At 38.7% G+C, this 22606-nt stretch overlaps 1 protein-coding gene across 11 annotated transcripts in view; it reads left to right on the top strand.

Moving 5' to 3' along the window:
• Positions 1–22606, top strand: part of PDLIM5 (PDZ and LIM domain 5) — a 138638-nt gene that overhangs the window by 73165 nt on the left and 42867 nt on the right. For 4 of the 11 annotated variants that reach the window (XM_048304922.1, XM_048304925.1, XM_048304920.1 and 1 more), the window contains exons 4-11: positions 8810–8852; positions 10134–10519; positions 15163–15180; positions 15466–15638; positions 17036–17072; positions 19363–19392; positions 21065–21199; positions 21978–22094. In XM_048304922.1, the coding sequence (XP_048160879.1) occupies positions 8810–8852; positions 10134–10519; positions 15163–15180; positions 15466–15638; positions 17036–17072; positions 19363–19392; positions 21065–21199; positions 21978–22094 (939 nt within the window). Of the gene's footprint in view, positions 1–8809; positions 8853–10133; positions 10520–13131; positions 13149–15162; positions 15181–15465; positions 15639–17035; positions 17073–17699; positions 18721–19362; positions 19393–21064; positions 21200–21977; positions 22095–22606 lie in introns of those variants that run through there. The other 7 variants (XM_048304927.1, XM_048304926.1, XM_048304923.1 and 4 more) reach the window with 7 other exon arrangements.

Genomic DNA, 22606 nt, shown 5'->3' with positions numbered 1-22606 from the left:
AAACTGTTCCCAAGCTTCAGCCCACAGGAAAAAATGAGACACTGGTTAAATAAAACCTGTCCTCTGCCATGCAAGTTCTCAGCTGTTGAGAATCAAAATTTTAGTGTCCTGACTCATCAACTCTTGCCACCTTCCTCTAGTAAACAGTGAAATGAGAATAAATTCATGATTGCCTGTTTGGAAAATAAATGTCTACCTGAAAGATAGCAATGGCGTCATGGAAGTGTAACAGCATAAGAAAGATGGGGTGTTTGGTAATGCTGGGAAAAGCAGGCATGTTTTCAGATACAAAGTATTTTCTAGAGGTCTGAAAAACTGCTAAATACAAATTGAGTGCCCCCACTGTGAGTTAAACTAGATGTGTATCTGTTACACCACCTTACATAAAAGTAAGCAGTAGCTGCAGAGTTGAGTGTCCAAGTAAGAGCTGTTTTTCACAGCTACACTGTTTTAAGGGCTTTTTTTCTACCCAGTTTTTTGAATAATTACTGCCTTTGAAAAATTCCAGGGTATTGTCATGTCAGTAGAAAGTCATGTCTGTGGCACAAAACCCTATGAGGTAATAAAAACGCATACTGTGCCTGTCAAATATTACTCACTTACTTCGGCTATAAGGCAAGACGAAAGTAATGTTTGCAGTATTATGACAGATCTCAACAGGCTTTGTGACCATGAGATGTTTTCCATCAGTGATTAGTTGCCCACAAAAGCAACTTAGTTGCTTCATATGCTGTAAGTGTGCTGTGACTGTTACCCCCTGAGCATTTTGAGCTGAGAAGGATGAAAAGTACTTTCTTCAAAAACTAGACGGTGGGAAAGGAAAGCTTCATAGTTAGCTGGATCACATGGGATTATTAATTTTTCTCTTCTTGCAGGGTTGTTGCAAACAGCAGAAGAATTACAGGACCTTGCTTCATGCACCTTTACTTAATAATTGGTTCCTTGGCCAATTTATTGACTACAGGAATTAACTGTTAAAGGTCTCTGTTGCTTTCCAATCTTTCTTGCTTAGCTTTTGCAGAAAACAAAGTCATTTCCAGCTGCAGCTCATGCTGTGACAGTTGATCTTTGACTTCTCTTTCCCTTGGAGGTGTGGTGAGACCTGTTGGCCAGGTGAACTTGAGGTCTTAATGCAAACAGTTGAAAGGAAAGAAAAGTGTAAGGAAACCTCCAAACTGAAGTTGTTACATATCTAAAACTATAGTTGTGACATAAATAGTTTGTCTCGGTGTGTTAGACCTGTAATACATGCTGCTAAGCCAGTGACCTTAAATATATAACCACATAAACAATACATGGAAGTGATAAAGTGCAAGAAAAGCAAGGGTCTGTGGTGGAAAAGTTAACGGCTTTGGGCAAGTGCGTACTTGTTACATTGATACAGTAATAATTCTGGCATGTGGTTTATAGTTCTTCAGCTCCGCTGCCCACAGCCAGTGCCACCTGTGGTGGTTTTCTCTTTGGGGACAGCCTGTGGGAGCCCCCCGAACACATCTGCTGCAATGAAGACTTGTTCAGGTATGTGCTGGCTGCAGTGTCCCTGTGAGGAAAAGGCCCACGGCAGCCTTTGTGGCAGTTTGCCAGTCAGGTCCTGTGCTCGTGCACCCCGAGGATGAGTATTCATCCCTTGCTGCTGCAGTGACATGGGAGGGAGGAGAGAGGTGTCTGAGAGACTGAGTGAGAAAGGCAATTGGCTGGTTTGCTGGTGGGTCCTGCTGAGAAGTCAGACAAAAGCTTGAAGATATTCCTGACCTTAACTGGAAGTAACTGAACCCATAGCATATCCTATTAAAACCAACACGAGTTTATCCTTCTAAATAGGTGTTTCTTTATTGGTGACTTCTGCCATGTGCCTGGCTTTTCTGGAGCAGTCCTATGCTCAGAGATTTTCCTGACAGCCATGGAGTTGTGGTGGGCTATCCACGTGTCCGCATATTGTGGTTGGGATGATGCACAGCTTGAAACACCATAGATGGAAATTCAGAAGCTGAATTATTAGTTTGCTCATTTTGTTCCTTGTATCATCTGAAGTCAGTAAGAAGCAGGAGGTGTTAGGAAGCAGCTGGGGTTTTGCCAGACTCCTGGACAGTACTTTTGGAGTCTGGGTGGGTGACACCATTTCCCATGCTGGTGACCTAGTGAAGGACAGGGCTCTTCTTTGCTGTTAGTGCCTGATCCCTCAGAAACAGTTTTCATCCCATTTGGTTAACTACACTTCCACTGTGCTTCTCAGACTTTCTGGAAGTAATGAATGGGTGAGCTGCTTTGTAGAGGAGAGGTGCACTTAACTCCCAGAAAAAGTAAGATGTAATCTAATGGTTCTCTAAATTGCCAGATTCTTCATTTAAGAAAAAATGCTTATTCCCACACACATGCTTAAGGGAAAAAAATAAAAATGCCAAATAAGGACATGTTGGGGACTGGGGAGCTGTTTGTGGTGAACTTCCAGTTAAAATAGATATGACTACAATTTCAAGTTTATTTGGGCTGTGTTTTAAACAAAGGAGGTAATTTAAACATTAGTCACCATATTGTGGAAAGCACCAGAAAAAAATAATTCAGTGCTTAGTTTTGAATTTTTTAAGTTATTACTTAGATTTGATGACAGTCTGAAGTCAACATGAAGCTGAGCCCTTTTTTTTTGAAGGGTTTTGGAGGACTAGGTCTGTGAGTTATTTAGACCTATGCTTTTCATTAAGATGTCTGTTTTTAAAGGTAGCTTGCTATGTTAAAATTACTGTCTAATAAGCACTCAGAAAGAAAATCAAATGTATACATTATGCTTTACTAGAAGACCAAATACAACTGTTTTGTCTTGTCACTTGCACTTAGCTATTTTGTGGATACTGTTACTTAGCAAGACAGCTTTAGGAAGGCTTAGAGAAAAGAAAAAAAGGGTTTATAGCAAGGCATAACTGATAAAAATTATCTTGATTATTTAGACATGCTGAGCTACCACTTGTATCTAGGCTGCTTTATAACTTTTCTAGGACAACTGGCAGCAAAGCAATCTGCTGTAGAGGATTGTAAGGCATTGGCCATACTTGGTACTGGGGATGCTTTACCTGTTTGGGCTCTAATCAGGGGAGTCATGGGCAGGTGTGTACAGATGTGCCCTCCTAGTCCAGGACTAACCATAACATAGGAACTCCAGGCTTCTAAACCTTCAGCCTTCATGGAAACAAAAAGCATGTTTTTGAAAGCCTCTGGCAGACAGAAGGTAAGTGAGATAAATTCTGTGGTATTTTTTCCTTAGCTTTTTGTTTGGTTTTTGGTTTTGCTGTAATAGAATAAAATATTATCTGCCTGCACTTAAATTCTCTTTACAAATGTATTGGTAGGGTTGCCACAGACCACAGGAATGAGACTATGAGCACTAGTTGTCTTTGGGAGGTCTTAAAAACAACTGAACCTTTGTGGGTAGGAATACCAAAGCAGAGGGCAGCTTTTTTCTTTCCTGAAGTATCAGCACTGTTTATTTTAACACATAATGATGAAATCACAAACCTTATTTAAATTTAAGAGGGGAGACCTAAATTTGATTTGGCCAACTGTCAAGCAGCCATTAAACAAGAACATAATTTTTCTTTCTTTTACCTGACCTAGAGCTTCATTGTACTCTGGTGTGCTGGGGGAGGCACACTATGAGGATGTGAAGGTATTATATAGTGTATATCAAAGGCAAAAGGCTGACACACACGTTCTATTAGCTTTCCCCCTTTGAACTTACTGAAAGCATAGCATCTGTTGAGAGTGACTCACAAAGTAGCTCTGTTCATGTGCCCAGCTGCCCTCTGGGTGCAGCACTGACATTTCCGTTGTTTGGTTGTAATTAACGCTATTTGTCATAATTTGTTATGTTCAACTAAATGTAAGCTAACATAATAAACTAGAAGGAAGAGAATGACTGATGAAATAAAATGTTGACAGCCATCTCTTTGTAACCACGATGACCAGAGTGCAGATTTGAAAACATTGCTGTTTCTTAAGGCAAAAAAAAAAAAAAAAAAAATCTCTTTTTTTTTGCAATGACTGCAACAGATTCCGATTTTCATTGAGTTGTACTTAATGATGATTTTTCTACCTCTGCTTTTCCATGTGTTGGGCTGTGGACAGGTTTGCAATCTCGAGGCCATAGATGCTTGCTCTGGCAAGGTTGCTGAAGTGCTGATTTACTGACTGGCGTTTCCTGGGGCAGTGTGTGCTTCTACAAAACTATGGGAAACACAGTTGTATGTTTTTGTTTTAATGTATGTAAGGAAACCATTTCTGATGGTGAATAAGTTGCAACAAGAAGCAAGCCTAACAATCTTCCTGTTTTTCTATTGTTGCAAGCCAGAGCAAAATTGGTAAGAAATGAATTGTGTCTGTGATGGAGAAGGGGCTTGTGTTTAAGGAAAAAAAAGCAATATATTTGGATTGTTCTTTTTTCTGTGCTTTAAATTATGTCTACATTTGTTTCTATTCAGATAACCCCTAGTGAAAGTCATGGCTTATTATATATGTTAAATGCTTTCTGCTTGTCATCTTTGTTCCATGAGTTGGCTAATTTACAGAAAGCAAATTTATTTAGCTTTCTCCCCTGTCAATTGACTGCTCTCTAGAAGTAAAATGAAGCTAAACAACAGAACTGCGGACTAAAATGGCAAAACCACTAAAAGTTCAGGTTTTTGGAAGGAAGATCTGACCAGTGGCTTTTCAGGGATGTAGCATCTGCTGCCAAAACCTGTCTGCTGATGATTCACCAGCTAGGAAAAAGGAGTTAGCTTTGAAAATTGGAAGGGCAGGATGTGAGACAGGAAGGGAATCCTTCCTCTTTTCCATCCTTCTATTAGAAAGGTTCAGTTCAGAAAAACAAATAAAGTTCAGAGGAAGTTTTCCAGCATTGACTTCATTTGGTGGACATGGCAGTGTTAGGTTTATGGTTGGGCTCGATCTTAAAGATCTTTTTCAACCTAGATGTTTCCATAACTCAGTGAAGGTGTTGTACCTTCTTGTTGTATTTCACACAAGTGTTTGAGCAATCCTTCGGGTTACAGAAATAGGAAAACCGCAAACACAGCAGCTATGTCAATACCAGTACTGTGTGTTCCCCTTGGTTATAGAAGGGCTCATATAAACAGTTACCATCTTGTGAATTTCCCATTGAGTTTTTCATCTGCTTTGTAAGTTATGGATCCATTACAGTCCCTTGACTAAGGGGCTTTAAATGGATGGGGGATGCTGGGGCTTTAAACAGAGTTCAGAAGAGACAGCTCTGGCATGTCCTTTGGGTTCTAGGTTCAGTGAAGATTCAGGGGTGTAGTGGCTGAGGGTTTGCTTCCATGATGTTGATTATTGAGATAACAGTGTTGTCATTAGTGGTCAGCCTTTGGAGATGGTATATCAAATTGTACTCACTGCAGAAGCTTGAAGAACTGTAGTTTTAGCTTTAATAATGTGTTTTTCCATTTACTGGTAACTATTGAAAGGTTCTGTCAAATTGCTTGTGTCTTTTTTTTTTTTTTTTTTTTTAAAGTGGGTGAAATGCTTGGAAAGTGAATGAATAATAGGAGAATTTAAAGAATGAATAGTTTTTGCTGGGCCTGCTGCTTACAGTGAAGAGTGGACTAATTCATTTTCCTAATAAGGCTGCTCTGGAAGTTGGAATGTTTTGAATTGCATTAAATGTCATGAAAGTATTCATCGGAGGGGATCGGCTTGTGGTATGTTTAGACAGCAAATTTGATCATGTTTGGTCAAAATGAGCTGTTTACACAGGCTAAATATAGGTGCTTTTGTTTTTCCTCCCTCCGGGAAAGAATAAATTACTTTGATGTAGAAGCTGTGCAAAAATTTTGTGCACTTTTATTTTCAGTAATAGTTTGTCAGTCAGCAATGACTGCAGCTTCTGGTTTTGTTGTTTATAATAATTCTTATGAAGTTTGATACAGTAACCATTTGCCAAGGTCTTTTGTGTGAGTTGTTTATAATAAGACTAAATACTGAGCTCTTATGTCTTTGCTTTGTTTGTATGTTATTGAAAGTATTGCATAAACTAATATGCTGAACTGCTAGTTTTAAATCATTCAGAAAATACCATGCTTCAAACCATCCTGCTTTTTTTAGTCAGTAGTAACAGGGCAAGTGTGTCATCTCATTCTGAAAACCTTTATCATCAGTTATTCATACATTCAATGGGACCAAACCTGCATGAAATCCTAATATGTTTAATTGCCAGGTGGCAAGTGAAGTGCTAACAGCTAAGAAATCTACATGATTCTGCAGTTTAATTACTTCTTGGCTGTGCAGTTCAGTGGTATCTATGAAAATATTGAGGGAAATAGCCCTGAAGGAAGAATTTTCTTAAATATGTGTGTTGGATGTGTTTTGCTTCTGAGCTTGAAGTATGCATTTCCTTTTGTACTGTCTTGTCTAACCACCATGCATTTTCCACATTATGATCTTGGTGGCTCAGTTTGCTGGATGAGCATTTTCCTTTTAATATGGCATAAATCACAGATTTTAGTCTGATTACGGTCTGAAGTCAACAAGGCCAAGTTAAACTGTTTTAAGTATGTCTGGGGCACACAAATTTATGTCCTTGTCTCAAGTATGTTTGTGGGGAAAATGTTACGTTGTCTATCTGTCTGTTTAAAAGGAACATCGTGAACATTTTGGTTATCAAGCTTTTTTTTTCCCACCCTTATTTTTCCTTTTTGTGTATTTTTGAAGATGAATTTTGAAAAGTATGTCTTCTGGTCATCTGGTAATAGTGGCTTGAAATCATTTTTGCTCAGTGCTGTGTTGATAAGTATAGAAGCAATCTATCCATTGCAAACTCAAATTTGATTATTTTGTGAAAAAAGAAAAGTAGGTATGTTCCTTTTATGAGACTTGAGCTTCTAAGTCCAGAATTAGCAAAGCTTTTTTCTCAAGCATGAAATATGGTAGTTGGCTGGAATAATTAATGTCTTCCTAATTCTTCCTGTAGGACCAGCTTAATAAATACATAAAACATTCCAAGTTACTGTATTAAAAATGAAAAAGTATACCTAAGATAGAGATGGTCTTAAAAAAGAAAGAAAAGTTTCCATGTGTATCGGCATTTTTTTTCTCCTTTCTTGTTGCTTTTGTTGCTGCAAATTGACAACTCTGCAATTAGGAGTGATTAATGATGCACCCCAGCGCTGTGGAGGGCCAGAGGTCAGGCTTTCATAGGCTGCACACTCTGTGAGAAAGGGGAGAAAGGACCTGTTCCCCAGAGCAGACAAAACCCTCTCCCTGTTGAGAATTGCTGTTGATGTGGATATAATGTGTGTCAGCAGCAATGCATGAGTGGGGAAGGCGAAGGGCAGAACATCATCTTCTCATGCTACACATTTTTTCCTTTATTTTTTCCTTTTTTTTTCTCCTTTTTCCTGCCAGCATGGCATCTGTGTTATATATATTTCCCTTTTTTGTAAGCTAGATACTGAACCTGCATCAGGATTCCTGTTGCTGGAATCCGATGAGCCCTGAGGGCCAAATGACTCTGAGGGAAGGAATAAGCATTGTGAACAAAATAGTTAAAAGAAGGGGCAGAAAAAAAAAGAGGAGAAAATGGAAAATAAAAAAAAGGGTTGTTAAAGGGAACGAGTGTATGTAATTCAATTGTAGCTCTCCATGTTTTCCTGGTAAAAACTGAAAAGCTGGTTCATACAGTAGAAGTGTTTTTAAAACTGTAGCCTCTGTTAGCTGATTTCCAATTAAGGAACCTTTTTGCCTCCCTAGCAAATTGTCTTTTGGAAATGAGTCCAACTGCAGCTTTTCAAAACCTTGTTCAGAAGATGCACTGGAAATCAGGGTTTTTTGATTTCAGGCAGGGTGTTATTGCTGGTTCTTGGATCATTAAAGGTGACTGCTTATCTGAGCAGCAACTAAATATGGCCACAAATGTTTTAGAAGTGTCAAAAGGCCAATTTTCTGCCAGAATAGCATGAAAACACTCAAGTGTATCAGCAGCAATGTTTGAAAACAAAATGTTACTGTATCAGATTTTTTTGCTGGGTTTTTAATACATTTTTATTTTAGTGTATGTATGTGTATTTTTGCATATAAGTCTATGCAAATCTGAAAAAAACCCCAGTTGACTGAAATGCCTTTTACCTACATTGCCATTTCAATTTAGGTATTACAAAATCTGTCAATTCTTTATCTACTTAATCCTTTTCATTGCCATGCTTCCTTCCTTTCCCACCATTCCATGGTAGTTTCAATGTGTCCATTGTTTGGGAGAAAATTTTTTTGCCATCTACTGTAGAATTCAGGTGACATTAACCTTATTTTTGAAAACCAAAGACTGTGTAAAAAGTTTCTGTATTATTTAATTTGCCAAGTTCTTCGGGAGGATTTGTGTTGTTCTAAAAGGAAGCGTTCCGTTTTAAGCCTGTATATCGGCTATGCACTGTTTAAAATGCCATTTATCTGACCAGAGCTTTGGAGTTATGTGACAGTTTCTTGTGAAAGAATGGAAAACAGAAAGCAGATTGGAGCTGAAGTCTCTGAACTGATGATAAAGAATTATGAATTTATAAATCTAATAGTACTTGATGCTAGATGCTGGAATTCCTAACACTGTATCTGGACAAATTAATTCCGTTTGGTTTTGCCTTTTCCTTGTATTAACAATAGTGTTGTAAATTTAACTTGAATACTTCTTGTTTCCTTTAGAGGAAACAAAATTAAATATTTTATCTATCTGTGGGTAGATGTGGTGATTAGAAGTGGGAAATGCTTAAACTTTAAAGAATTTGGTTTTTACAATTATGTTTATGTTTTTCTTTTCCAGAGTGTCTTCTATACAAAAACCAGATCTTATTCATGTGCCAAAGGTATGTTCTTCATCAGAACCAAGAAATGTAGCATGTGGCACTAACTGATACCCATCTGTCAAACCCTGTTGTTGATAAGCACTGGCATTCAAAATTTCAGTATAACATGCTTGTTTCCCATATGTTACATTAAGAGTATTGCAGCATTTGGATCTTTGATTACATTTTTCCCCCTCCTAAAAAAAGAATGGAGAGACCTGGAAATGATTATCAAAAAGAAAAGAAAAAGGTGAATAAATGTTATTCTCCAACTCTTGGAACTTTTTTTTTTTTTTTTAAAGATGTTGCTGGTGTTTTCCCTCTGTACCTAAGAGAGAAACAGAAGCAGGTAGAATTTTTTCAGCAGTAATTTTTAAAAATTTTTTGTGGGGATTTGTTTATTTTAATGGACACTGAAATCTTTCCTGGTATGTGAGAGAAGCTTATACAAATACTACAATTTCAGAGAACAACTCCCCTCACTTTCCTTAAATCCCTGGAGAATTATTTGTTCTTCTAATATTTTATTCTATGCAGCAGTTTTAAAATCCCCATTTTGATAAAAATGCTGTTTGCAAGCTTGAAAATACTTATAAATAGCCTGAACTTGAAAATCCTCTCCAGTGGACATAAATAATGGGTAGTATATTACTGTTCTGCTGACCATGACCTTTAAAGGCCACATGTTGGGAACCACAATGTTAAAACATTTTGTGGTGTAATTCTCAGCACAAAAAGCCCAACCAAACAAAATCAGATTTCTTGAGTGTATTGATCTGATCTGACAAGGGTCCGTGGAGACATTGGGGGGCATCAGTGTGCTCTCATTCTGCTTTTAAAGGTCTTACCAACAGAGCAGTGTGTATAGTATGTGAACACTTGCACATTCCATTTGTGGATGGGGAGAGTGCATATCTCGAATTGGGTTTGAGATGTGTAATGTGGATTTTTCTAAAAAACTCTATTTTTTTCCACATGAGTTACCCGTTGGGTTTTGTAAAAGAGCGGTTTTTCAGTTTCTTGTGAATTTGATTTGTGGAGTGTGTGTTTTGGATATGCTGAGAGGAGTTAGCATTGTGGAATTTCATATGGATTGTGCATGTTTGGATCATTCCTCCTCCCCAAATGCACGGCTCGGGTTGTTTTCCATACATTTCATGGCTGCAGTCTTGGTAAAGCTTGCTTCTGTGCTTCATGCTAGGTGGGTCATCTCCCCCGAGAGCAGCTAAAATCCCTGCTGAGGAATGTGCATGCGTTTGCCGTGGTTTTGTGTGTCTCTGTTTTGTTTTTCATCCCACATAGGGAGAACCTACCGAAGTAGTTAAGCCTGTGCCCATTGCCTCTGCTGTTGCACCCAAAGTCACTGCCACAGCCAGCGTGGCTTTCAATAAGACACCGAGGCCGTTTGGAGCTGTAACCTCCTCCAAGGTCACCTCCATCCCATCTCCGTCCTCCGCCTTCACGCCGGCGCAGGCGTCGGCCGCATCCCCGTGTGCCGTGCCCGGAGTGCATGTTAACACCAAGCCTAACGCTGAGCCGTGGCCGCCTGTGCCGGGCGCTCCTAAACCTGCAGTTCCTGTCCCACGGCAGCACGGTGCCGCCCCGAGCGCCGACGGCGCCCAGGACGCAGCCGAGGGGCCGCGACGAGGAGGCAGAGAGAACCAGGGGGAGAGTAAACAGCAAAATGGGTAGGTGGGATTTTTTTTTTGCTGTGAGGGTGTTTCCTCACAGGAAAAAAGCCGGGCTTGTTTGAGGGCTAAGGAAACACAGCTTAATCCTCAGTAGCCGATCTCTCAGGAATTATTTTAAAAGTGTTGCTTCAGAGGGCCCAGATAGACTTCTGGTGATGATTTTTCTCATGTGTGGCACGTCAGTTTATACAGTGTCACAGCTAAATTGAGCAAGGACCATGGAATGCTTTACATGATGTGTTCTATCACCACATGTTCTAGACCTTACAACAAGCCTGGTATTAATTTCGATGTTGCACTGTGTATTTTGACACCCACTAAGGTGACTGAAAGCAGCAGGCACTCAAAAATGCAGAGCAGTCTGTCAAGAAGGGTCAGTGGGCTGCTGTGATGGCCAGGAATGAGACGTTCTGGAAGACCAACCATGACCCTGGCAGAACCAATGGCAAAAGGTCCCAGAAGGGAGGCCAAGGGACAGATGTGTCATTAATTCTCTGCACAACACAGGAGAACCTTTAAGATGTGTGCAAGGAAGCTGTTGAGGATGAGCTCATTTTTTGCAATGCTATAGTGTAAATACATCAACTTTACATTTTACCCTAAACAAGCAATGCAGATTTAAAATGTGAGTAATTTCCTTATTCAAATAATTGTTTATGTTAAAGTAGGCATCAGAGACTGAACATTTAACGTTTATGTAAGAGACATAAAAGCCTTTATCATGGTGTACCATCTAGACTAGTAAACAATAGATTAGTAAACTAAATTAAGCCCAGCAGCAGTCCTGGGAACTCAGACCTGCACAAGATTTTGGCTGGGGATGCCTTGGGCTCTCCCAGAAATTCCTGGGCAGGGCTTGGGAGCTGTAGCACCCCAGGTTCCCAGTGCCTGCTGTGCTGCAGGGAGAGGAGGAGGCTGGGCATGAGCAGTCCCATGCCAGTTGGCCTCTGTGACCAGCAGTGGTGTCCAGCACTTGAATTAAGTAATAAAAAGGGCAGAAGGGGAACTGTAGGTTTCTCTTCAGTTTTAAGAACCTAGCCTGGGCTTAAAACCTAAAAGCTGTGGTTACTATTTCCCATCCCACAAAAGAAAGGCGCTGGAAGAACAGGCTTTGTGCCTCTCTCCTCTGATATTCTCTCAATATATAAAGCATATAAAGGGCCCTACAAAGAGGTAAATGTCCATGCCAACTAAAATACTGAATAAATTGCAGTGTCAGTTGACTTTCTTAAGGGGTGAAAAAAATACTTCTTTAGGTACCTATTCCCTTCATATTGTAGTACGAACATTTTCCATATGTGGACTCATAATGCAGCCTGTATGCATTTTATATTGCACTGTAGTCACGGTAACTTCCAGCCCTTTCTTAAACAGATGATGGCAGGAATCCAGTCTGCATAAAGTGGGCTGAAATTGAGAGATCCCAAGGACTTGCTCGCTGCTGGTGCAGTTGTTGAATACACTTTGGCCAACCTTTTCTTATCTTTCCAGGAATACTGTTTTAGCAAATAACTGTGTAAGGAGTATTCAAAAGCAGCAATTAGTACTGAAAAAGAGGAACAATAGCAACAAAATTAAGTCTTCTGAAAGGAAGTGCTGCAGGCATAGAGTAAGCACTTTACAATCAAGATAGGATGACTGAGTGAGCACTGCTATGTGCCCTACCTTACTTAGAGGATGAATAATACCATCAAAGTGGATGAATAATCACAGCTGAGGGGTGAAGAAATCCCTATGTCACTGTCAGACTTGCAGATCTAGTTTGGAAAAGTTTGAAAACATCTCAGAGCTGTAAAAACCCACTTTATTTTGCAGTCTTTCTTACTGCAAAATAAACTACCCATATTGTGTTTGGGCTGCCTAAGTGTCTTGCAGTCCAAAGGCACGAAACAAAAACAAGCAGACAAAACCCGCTAAGGTGGTTATCTTGGTCTGCTCCTACACTGCTTAATTTTACATAGAAAAGTTAAATGTCTACAGTGCTGCTTAAATATCTCCCTGTTTAAAATTTTATCAGTGACATCCATAAAATATCAGAATCATTGAAGTTTGGAATAATTGGCGCGTCTGAAATAAATTCCATTTTTCTTCTGTGTTTTGTATGATTTGTTTTCTCAAAACATATGAAAAAACCAACTTGTACCTTGTTCATAGATGGCACTGCTTAGCAAATGCAGTTCTTTAGACCTGCACCTTGTTATACTCACAGTTTCCTCCCTTCCTCTTGGCTTCCCTCAAAAAACATTCAGGATATAAACTATTTGACTTCAGGACGGGAAAGGAAGTTTTATTTCCCTTGTTTAGTTCTGCCTTAGAAAGCAAGCAATTTGCCTTCACTAGCCTGCGTGCAATTGCACTTTTATCAAGACCTTCTTGCCAGCTCTTGCATGAAGATGTGCCTGCTGCTTAAAAGAGGTAAGATGTCCATAGGCTTCACTCAGTTTAAGTTCAGCTGGGTTAAAATTTTCTCTTGTAGGTTCTCTTGATGATTATAAGTTTGACTTACGTGATACATGGCTTTACCAGAGCTTGGATCTGGAAACTCCTGTACTATTTTAAGAAGCAAAGAATTCATTAACACATCAAATACTTTTTTTTTTCCCTTGCAGATAGCAGCAGCGACAAAGTTAGTATCAACAGCACTGGACTTGAATTATGGTTATTTTTCCTATTGGAATAACCAGCATGTATTCTTGTTTTGCAAAATTACAGCTCTTACAGAGTTCTATATTTAAATTTTGCAAAACAGCTTCAGCTTTTCTTAGTGTAATACATTATTTTTATCTGCATTGGACATGATGTGATTTTGCTTTTCACTGAGCTACATTTTGCAGCTTATTTTTATTCTACAAATCATTCGTGTGGTGTTTGTGTGTACTGATAAATTCTTGGTGCGACTGTGGTTCACTGGTGTTGGTAATACAACTAGTAAGTGGTGAAATACAGTATAAAAATAAAATTGCTTTGAGAACTGTGGAATGAGGGGCTGAATTCTGAATTCATACAGGAAAAGTAAAACTAACGTCCATATATTGTGATTTGTGCTTATTAGGATGGTAAATGATTGAGGTTTTATTGGCTTGTATTTTCTTGCCGTGCCTCAAGGCTGAGTAAAGCAGAGCCTGTCTGATTGAATTTTCCTTTGTCTCTGGCACCACCTTGTTGCCTCAGTGAGTCATTACTAGTAGGGTCTTAAGCCTTAGAAAGGAGACCAGTAGGACAAGAGAAGTCATCGGGATTTTTTTCTTCGTACCACTTTCAACAAATGTGAAAGACTACTTATTTCACTGGGGTAGTTGCTAGAATGCAGTAAACTGCACGTAAAAAATTACATTTTCATGTATTTCCACACCTTTAATTACTGCTTTAACTTTCAGATTTCATTTTTGCTATTAACTGTTTAAGATGCTTTACTTCATTTTTCTCTCTTCTCCATCCTGGAATTACTGCTGCCTTTGTTTCTATACCTTTTTCTCTCTTAGTAACTTTGATATGTGATACATGCACTTCACTAATACTGTCTGTCAATAAATTCAATCTTTTGATATAATTTTGTACTGTACCTTTCACATTCTTTCAAGTATTAAGTATTTTTTTAAAGCTTAAGTTTCTACTAATGCATTTCATTGAACGGGCCTAATTCTTACTTGTTAACAGTTAACATCATTCCTCACTAATACTTCCACCTTTCTTCCCCAGAAATACTTTGAACCATAAAAGTACAGTGAGGAGGTAGTGCCAAAAATGAAAGTTGCTTTCACTTTTAAAGTTTTGTTGGGTTTTGATTTTTAATAATGATTAGAAATTTTATGTCCTAGGAGCTAGTTTTTCAGAGTTTTCCTTCTGTAAATTATGTAAAAATAAATGCACACTTAGAGGATTAATTTACGGATTAGGATAAATTAACAGATTAATGCTTTGGAATAACAAATGTAGAATTTAGGAGTAATTTATATAATTTGAATCTTCTGTTCCCTTTCCCCAAATTGACCAGTGCAATTACACATTCTTTACATCACTTACTGGAATCAAAGGTTTTAAATCCTGTATTCTTGCAAGTCTAGTAGTGCAAGGATTGATAATAGCCTGTGGGTTACTGTAGGGAAAATTTCCAGGTGGAACAATCACCCAATTTTTTTTGTCTCTCAGAGGGGGTACCTCCTCATTATGCTCCAGAACGTGGCCATCTGTGCTTTCAGATGGCCTGGTTCTGATCCAGGCTTTGCCAAGTGCAGGAGACTTAGTGTGTACTGGGTGGCCCTGGCATGTTCACACAGCTGTGCTGTGCCCCTTGGGAGCTAAAGGGAGAATTTGTCAGGGGGCACCTGATCTAAGCTAGGTAGACTACTCTGCTTCACCAAAACAAATTCCCCTCTCATCCCTGTAAGGAAATCACCATGAGTTTAATTAAAGTATGGGAGTTCTGAGCAGTGGTTTTAGTGGTAGAAGAGAATACCGCTATTGGATTTTAGTGCCCTTTCTTGCAAAACTAATAATAATTCTACTGAATAATAATTCAGTAGAATAATTAGCTACATTTCTGTTTCAGCTTTCTGACTTTATTTCTTCTTTTCTTTTTCTCCTTTTCCTGTTTATGCTGGAAAAACTTTCTCTTGCTGTCTTACTCTGTCATCTCCAAGGAAAAACCCACCCAAACGGTAAAAGTTTAAACGTGTAGATGTCTTGATAATACTGTCTTTTACTGTTTCAAATGTTCCATCAGTGAAACAAAGAGAAATATTTCAGTTGAGTTAGAGTAATTACAAAGGTGCGTTTGGTTCAGAAAGCTGCATCTGTTTTTAGCTGGGCCTCAACTGCTCCTTTCTGCATCCCAGCGCAGAAGCTGCCTTTAAATGCCCTGAAAAGTCACAGTTGTGCCTTTGTAGCTGCCCAGAGCTGGTCTCTGACCCTTGCACTCACTGCTGTCTGTGTCCCTGGCACAGCCCCCCGCGGAAGCACATCGTGGACACCTACACGGAGTTCTACCACACCCCCACCCACAGAGACGCCAGCAAGAAGCGGCTGATTGAGGACACCGAGGACTGGCACCCCCGGACAGGCACCACCCAGTCCCGCTCCTTCCGCATCCTCGCCCAGATCACTGGCACTGATCACAGTGAGTACCTCGGTGCAAGTGGACTCATAGTCAGTGCCCCTGGACAGACTGGAGTTTTTAAAGCTGGGGGTCAGGGGAGATAGTGAAAGGGAAATATTGCTACAAAACTCCTGCCATTACTAAATAGTTCGGGATATGTATGTTACTGGTCGTCATTCCTGATTGAGCTGAATGAAAACATTCTAGATAAATCCTAAAATTTCCATTTCTACTCCCAAAGATATTGAAAGATACGTATTTGTTGTTTCTCCCCCCCTCCCCACTCCCCATATCACCAAATGGTGACATTCCTGATTAAATTTAATGCTTCAGAAAAATTAGGTGTTTTCTGGCATGTTGAAAGTCTTAGTCAGTCATACAAAAGTATGCGATCTGCAATGATGTAACCAATCAGAAACATAAATCCATAGTTCCTCAGTTTATTCCCGGGTTTTGTTTCCATCCTCTGCTTATGCTATGGTGTGGTTGCATATATTAGTGGAGTGGAACAGGTGATGCGGTGAAGGTCATTCCCAGTCGTACAATCTTATGCTGAAACTTCAATTTCGTGTTATGCTATCAGCCATGATTCACTGGCTGAGATTTGTGATTTTGTGTGAAGGCCACCAGAAGTGCCGTCAGGGGCTTTGAGCTCTCATTCTTCAGCTTTTCACAGCTACAGCTGCAGTAAAGGCGGCATTGAGGAAATTGGACCTCCTCTCTGGGACAGATTTGATTAAATCAGCTATTTCTAGAAGCCAGTGACAACATCTCCCAAAATAAAGGTTATTGGCCACGTGGGATAAATATTCTGAATTTGGACCTGATTGTTTTGTGGTCCTGTGTTCAATTCCCTTCATCAGTCATTGTAAGGGCAGAGTATGGGACCTGAACATCAAATAACCTGTTACCCAGTAAGGATGAATTTATCATGTTGACGAATGCTGTAAGAAAATTACTGCAACTAGATTTGCCAGTCTTAAAATCAGGACTGGGAATTTACATTATCCCTTGTGCAGACCTCTAGAACCTTGGTGGGAAATAGCCTGGCTGCAAACAGACACTTGGATTATCACCTGACAAAAGCCCACTGGATCTTCATCCAAAAGAAATGCCTTGTGACTTCCATTCATCTTCACCTTCTCAAATCACCTTTCCTAATGCCAGTGTGGAGAGTGGGCCAAGGGGAAGAGCAGAGACAAGCAGAGCTACTTTTCAGCAGTTCTACTAGCAAAGGGGCTCTTGAAGTTTGTAGACATAGCTCATGTCTGTTGTGGCATATTTAGATTCAAAGAATCCTAAGTAGCCTTGTTGTAACTTTCTGCTGTACTGGATGCATTGGCACAGGAGAGAATCTCAGTGTTGTGGTACAGTGTCTTTAGTGCCCTAGAAAATAAAATTTTTCTGTTTTCCTTCAGTGAAAGAACCAGAAAATGAAGCTGGGAAGAAGACTAAGTGAGTTGATGTTTTACATTTTTATTACTTTAATACTTTGCATGTTTTAATTCTTAACTTGTAGTGTTTGGTGCATTTGTGTGACATCTGGGTGTTTTTAAAATGTTCCTTCCTTTTTTGCCTTTTACTTCAGCATGTAAAAATCAAGATCTTTTGCTCCATAGACAAACCTTTTAAAAGCCATTGGTGCAGTCCAATAGTAGTGTTTGTGCAGGAGTTTGTGCAGAGGTTTTCTGTAAACTTGGACTTATTTGGTTGCCTGTATGAGGTCAGCTTGTGTTTTCCTTTTCCAAGTCTAACCAGGCATTTTTGATTTGTGAGTGTGGATCTGATTGCAAGACATAGCTGGGAAGTATTGCTGTTGTGGGCTGCAAGTGAGGGTCAGCTGTCTCCTTGCTTTGGGATAAGCATTGTTCAAAATGAGCACCAACCAGTGGCTAAATCTAATGGTTCTTGAAGTCAGTGGGACTTTCTCTACTGACTTTTACTAACACTGGATCCAGCCTTTTGACAGAGAGGAAGACGATGCAATAGGAATAGTGCATGGAGTTTGCATGCTTACTTGTGAAACTGCTTAAGACAAACTTTCTTTCCTTCTTATTTTTCTTCTATCACTTCTTTCCACAGGGAAAAGGTTCCCATCCACGTCCTTAGCCCCAAATATACAAAATTACGTGACTGGCACCATGAAGTCTCAGCACGTGTTCTTAATGTCCAGTGATTTTACCCAAGTTGCAAAAGCAAAATACAAACACTTCCTTCCTTTCTTCTTTTCCATCTGCTTTGCAAAAAAAAAAAAAAAAGAAAAAGAAAAAAATGAAAAAAGAAAATGTATTTCAGTAGCCTTTCTGCGAGAGAAATTCTAGCCTTTTCTATACTTTTCTAACACTTTCCTACTGATGTGTAAAAAATGGGATGAAAATGTTTTTGTGTTAATCATTCGTTGGCAAAAAATACATATTTAAAACTTAACAACTTGGGTGGCTGAATCTCCCAATGTGGGGGAGGAGATGGCTGTTTCAGTTCTTTCTTCTGCCTGAAGTCATTTGCATTGCTGAGTTTGAGTTACTGTAGGCTGGTAAAAAGGAGAAAATTTTGAACAAAAGAATAAGAAATTGTATTACCTTGATTTTGGGGCTGGGGGAAGAAGATGAAGAGGGGATCGTATGCACTTATTTCAAATTATCATACCTACAAGGAAAATTATCTGGGATTTCACTAGATTTTCAGCAGGTCGATTTTAGAGTGGTTGTAAATGTTTTACAAAGTACAGGAAGACAGACTGCTTTTAAGGAAAGAAAAGAAAAATTTTAAAAAATTATAGTCTAATGTTGTGAATTGAAGTGAAAGCTCAATATAGAGATTCTGCTGCTTAGACTAGTAATGTATTCATGTTTTAGAAAACTTTAAAAAAGAATAATTGAGCAGAATGTTGTTGTGTAAGAGCTTCAACACATCATCTAGCAGGGACAAGATAAGACAGTAGTATTTATTTATTACAGAGTGAAGCTTATAGGCTTTCTTGTGTTTATGAAAGCTTCACAGCCCTATGGTTCTCCTGTAATATAATGTATTATAGTAGCTACATCCATTAATTTATGCATTTTGAAGCTTGAAGAGTATTTTAATAAAAGTTGCTTTTATCTTAGCTCTGTCTGTTTTTCTTTTGAGTCTCTCAGACTCCTTGAATAGTCTTCTCATGCATGGGGCTGACATTTCATTGCACCTTCACAGCCTACAGGAAGGGAAACAATTAAATCCCAGCTGCATAGTAGAAACAATTGGAATTGTTTAAAACTATCACAGTATTAGAGTTCCTGATCATGTTAAAAGTGGGATATGTGTTTGTGTTGTCGAAATTGACATGAAATTTGCAGGAATCAGTAAAATTATTGACCCCTTGGGGAGGCTATGGGAGTAAGAATTCTACGAAGTAAAACTCGCTTTCGGCTTTTGCAGCACTTGTTTAACCAGATAATGTTTCAGACCTCAAACAAAGGTCAATTGTGAAGCACATGTAAAAGCCCAGTCTCTCACAACTGCTCAATGAGAACTATTGCAATTGGTTTGGAGTTTAGGCAGCTGACCTACACACTCCTTGATGGAATTAGTCCTGTGAACAGATGCTTCAGCAGAGGACTTGGCGGGGTTGTTTTTTTCTTGCACAATGTGGGAACTTGAAAAGAATAGAGACCTTTGGAACCATTTTAAGCTTGTGTTTCCTTTTCAGATGGTTTATGCTGCTATACAGTACAGCAGTAGCTTATGGTGTTTGTCATTTTATCTTTAGGAACAGACAAACAGAAAATGGAGACTTCAGGTAATAGATAAGTTATCTAACACTAACAGTCACCAGTGTGGATGGCTAACACTGCACAGATTTGACCTGGTAATGATGGACCAAGGGATATCACATCTTACACACCTTTTGGGTTAACTCCTTAGGGACAGTAGGGGAAAACATTCACTTTGATAATTTCACTGAAGAGTGTTTTGATGAGAAGTGCCAATCAGTGTAATTTCCGTGCCCCCCATTACATAACTTGGCAGTGAGTATTGTTACTAAACCCAAGTGTGTTACTGAGTCCACATACACCACAATATAATAATTTGATAGGGGACTGCATATCAAAGTAGGAATGTGAAGTAGTGTATTTAAATTGTTTTGCTGGGTTTATATAATTTCTTTATGAACAGAAGGAAATGTGGGCATTTCAGAGAACATCAATGCAATGAAAACTGTGATAGATTAGAAAGGTTATCACTTAGACTCTCTGTAAAGGTTTCTTTTTAAGGGCAGAATGCTTTGACCTTCAGGTATTGTTATGTTCTGGAGATGTTCCTAGGTAATGAAAATACTTTCATGTTGTTATTAAACTTACCGTTATGTTTATCTATCTTACCAGCTCTTACCCTTTTGGAGGGTGAGTTGCTGTAGTGAGAAACAGAAGAAAAAACCCTCTCTAAATAATCAAAAGAGTAGAAGCTTCTGTTTTGATTAAAATTAAACATCATCGTAGAGTCGATCTTTTGAGGATATGAGAGTAGTTTGAGAAAGACTACCAAATTACTAGTTTTATATAAAGTAATAGTAAAAAAAAAATCACTAGTTCCAAAAGTATTTTATGAATTTGTGAAATGAATTTCATTTACTTCTTTAAAGATGCTATCTCTTTATCCAGTATCCCCTTGCACAGAACTTACTGGCATTAAATTTTGGACTTTTTGTTACTGTTTCCAAAAATGGACCACTTTTTCATTTGTATCTGAAAAGCATGCCCTAGCTCTTGTCTGATTCCCAGCATACATCTGATCTTTGAAAAGATGTTATGAGTGGGTTTTTTTTTTATATAAACAAGTAAGCTTAAATTTTGGAGATCTCCTAGAAATATGAATGTGACAATGAAATAGAAACTTCTCTTTCATCAGTAATCTTCAGTAAAAGATCCCAATTTAATAATATTTAGCTTTTCAGGCAGCCATTGTCCAAGACAGATGCTCTGTATGGTTTTTATTATTGCTTATTTCTAAGCTGTAACCCACTAGGCATTTTTGTTTGGATATAATAGATTTTTCTCTTCAGCAGCTGGAAGGACAGGAAATAGACATAGAAAGCCCTCACTGAAATGTGTAGATTGCAGCTTTTAAACCAGTTACTTGAAAATCAGAAAGGCAATGTCTAGCCTTTGTATAAAGTTTGTGTTTTAGATTATTTCTATTTCTGCAGTACCCTATTTCCAAGTCTTTTTTTTTTTTGTTTTTTTAATGTACACTTTTAACCATCTCCTTTGCAGCAACCAGGTCCGGATTTGGGTTTGGCCTTAAACTGTAGAGTCAATTCATTGTCCTGAGTGAGGATTTTCCAGATTTGTAGTGTAGTTGATCCATAGTGACTGGAAAATATTTGTCCTACTCTTGGTCAGTCTTGAAACAACCTGTCTTAAAACCATGCATTTATTTTTCTCTCCCCCATGTGATAAATCTATGTAAAGCATACCTGCAGATCTACCTGATGGAGCAGGAAGCCAGGATACCTGTATTAATTTGAATAAAAACTCCATAGCTACCCCGACTTTGGAGATGCCACCTGCGTCAGAATTTCCATCCACACCTTTACCACCTATGAGGTCTGCTCCCTGGTCATTCTTAAATCTGTTCAATAATTTTCAGCACTTAAGGCTCCCTGCTTTAATAAGATACTTAATTCTGCATACTAAAATAAGAAAAAAAAAAAAAAGGCAGCAATACCTGCCCCTGTGGCTAATTTAGTCTGCTCAAAACTTATTGTTGTGGTTGCTCTCTACCTTGTAGTTTACTTTTTTTTGGTGTATTACAGTGATATGTCTGGCAGGTGTTTTTCTTCAAGTAGAGCACTCCAAGACAACATTTTCTAGATTTTTTTTTTCCTATAACGAATGAATCAAAGAAAGGATATGAAAAATATTGAGAAATATATATTCTAATGTTCACAAAACTAACACTTCCAAAAAGTTGTAGCAAAAAGCATATAAAGCTTTGGGATGAGTCCCACTAACACTTGTGTCACTTCCAGTATTTTCTAGAGTTGTTTTCCATCACATAATATAATCCCAAATCTATGTGTTCCATCTTTATAAATGTCAAATACTACTGGGCTTTCTGAGTTTTAAAGCAGCAGGACACTCTCAGCCTTCACTGAAAGTGTGATGCTTCTCAAGTGTGTTTTGCATCATTTATCCTCTTAATTGTACTTTACTGTAAATTTCATGGTCTTTTTGGAGGCTTTTTGGGATTCAGGTTCTTTTTTTCTTTTCAGTTTATTAACATTTTCATGCACAGTGTTTCCTGTTCTTCATCCTACTTTAATGTGGATTAAAAATCTCTTTCTCTGTGTGTCTTCACTTGGTTTTATTACTGTGAATGGAGTGAAAACAATGCTAGACCAGAACCTGCAGCTGCTCTTTTGCCAAAAGCAGATTCCTGCCCCGGCAGTGTCCCCTTTCCCAGACTTTCTGAACATATTGCTGCACCAGCTCCTGCGAGGTAAATCATTAACGGGGGTTTTGATTCAGTTAACAATCTACCCTGTTCTAGACTGGATTTGTCTGTCTTGGAGGAGAGAGGGTTGTATGTCATTCGCTTAAAATAAACTTAATTAAGCTGCTGTGACTAGGGATTTTCCTGGAAATGGTAGGAGGGGGAAGGAGAAAAATTAAATAAAAATGAGGAAATTCATGAACAGTCTCATGGATACTAGTTAAAATAAGATACACTATTTAGTGTGTGTACGCTGTCAGTGGGTGTCCACCCTTATCACTTGGATAGAGTAGCTTTTCAATGGTCTTAACAACTCAAAAGTGAATATGGATTTAGAAATATAAAAGTAATTTTCTAAAATGTGTATTATTTAATTAATAACACACTATTGTGCTGTGATGCCGTCACAGAAAACTAGGGGATTATCTAGCAAATTTCCTGTCACTGCCATTGCACAGTTTTAGTGGCAGTTACCTTGGCAGATTGCTGGTGTTTTGCAGGTCATCTATGAGTACTAG

This window comes from Corvus hawaiiensis, chromosome 5 (assembly GCF_020740725.1).
Source record: "Corvus hawaiiensis isolate bCorHaw1 chromosome 5, bCorHaw1.pri.cur, whole genome shotgun sequence".
In the NCBI taxonomy this organism is placed as follows: domain Eukaryota; kingdom Metazoa; phylum Chordata; class Aves; order Passeriformes; family Corvidae; genus Corvus; species Corvus hawaiiensis.
The sequence above is the reverse complement of the archived record's forward strand: the minus strand, read 5'-3'. Positions and strand labels throughout refer to the sequence as shown.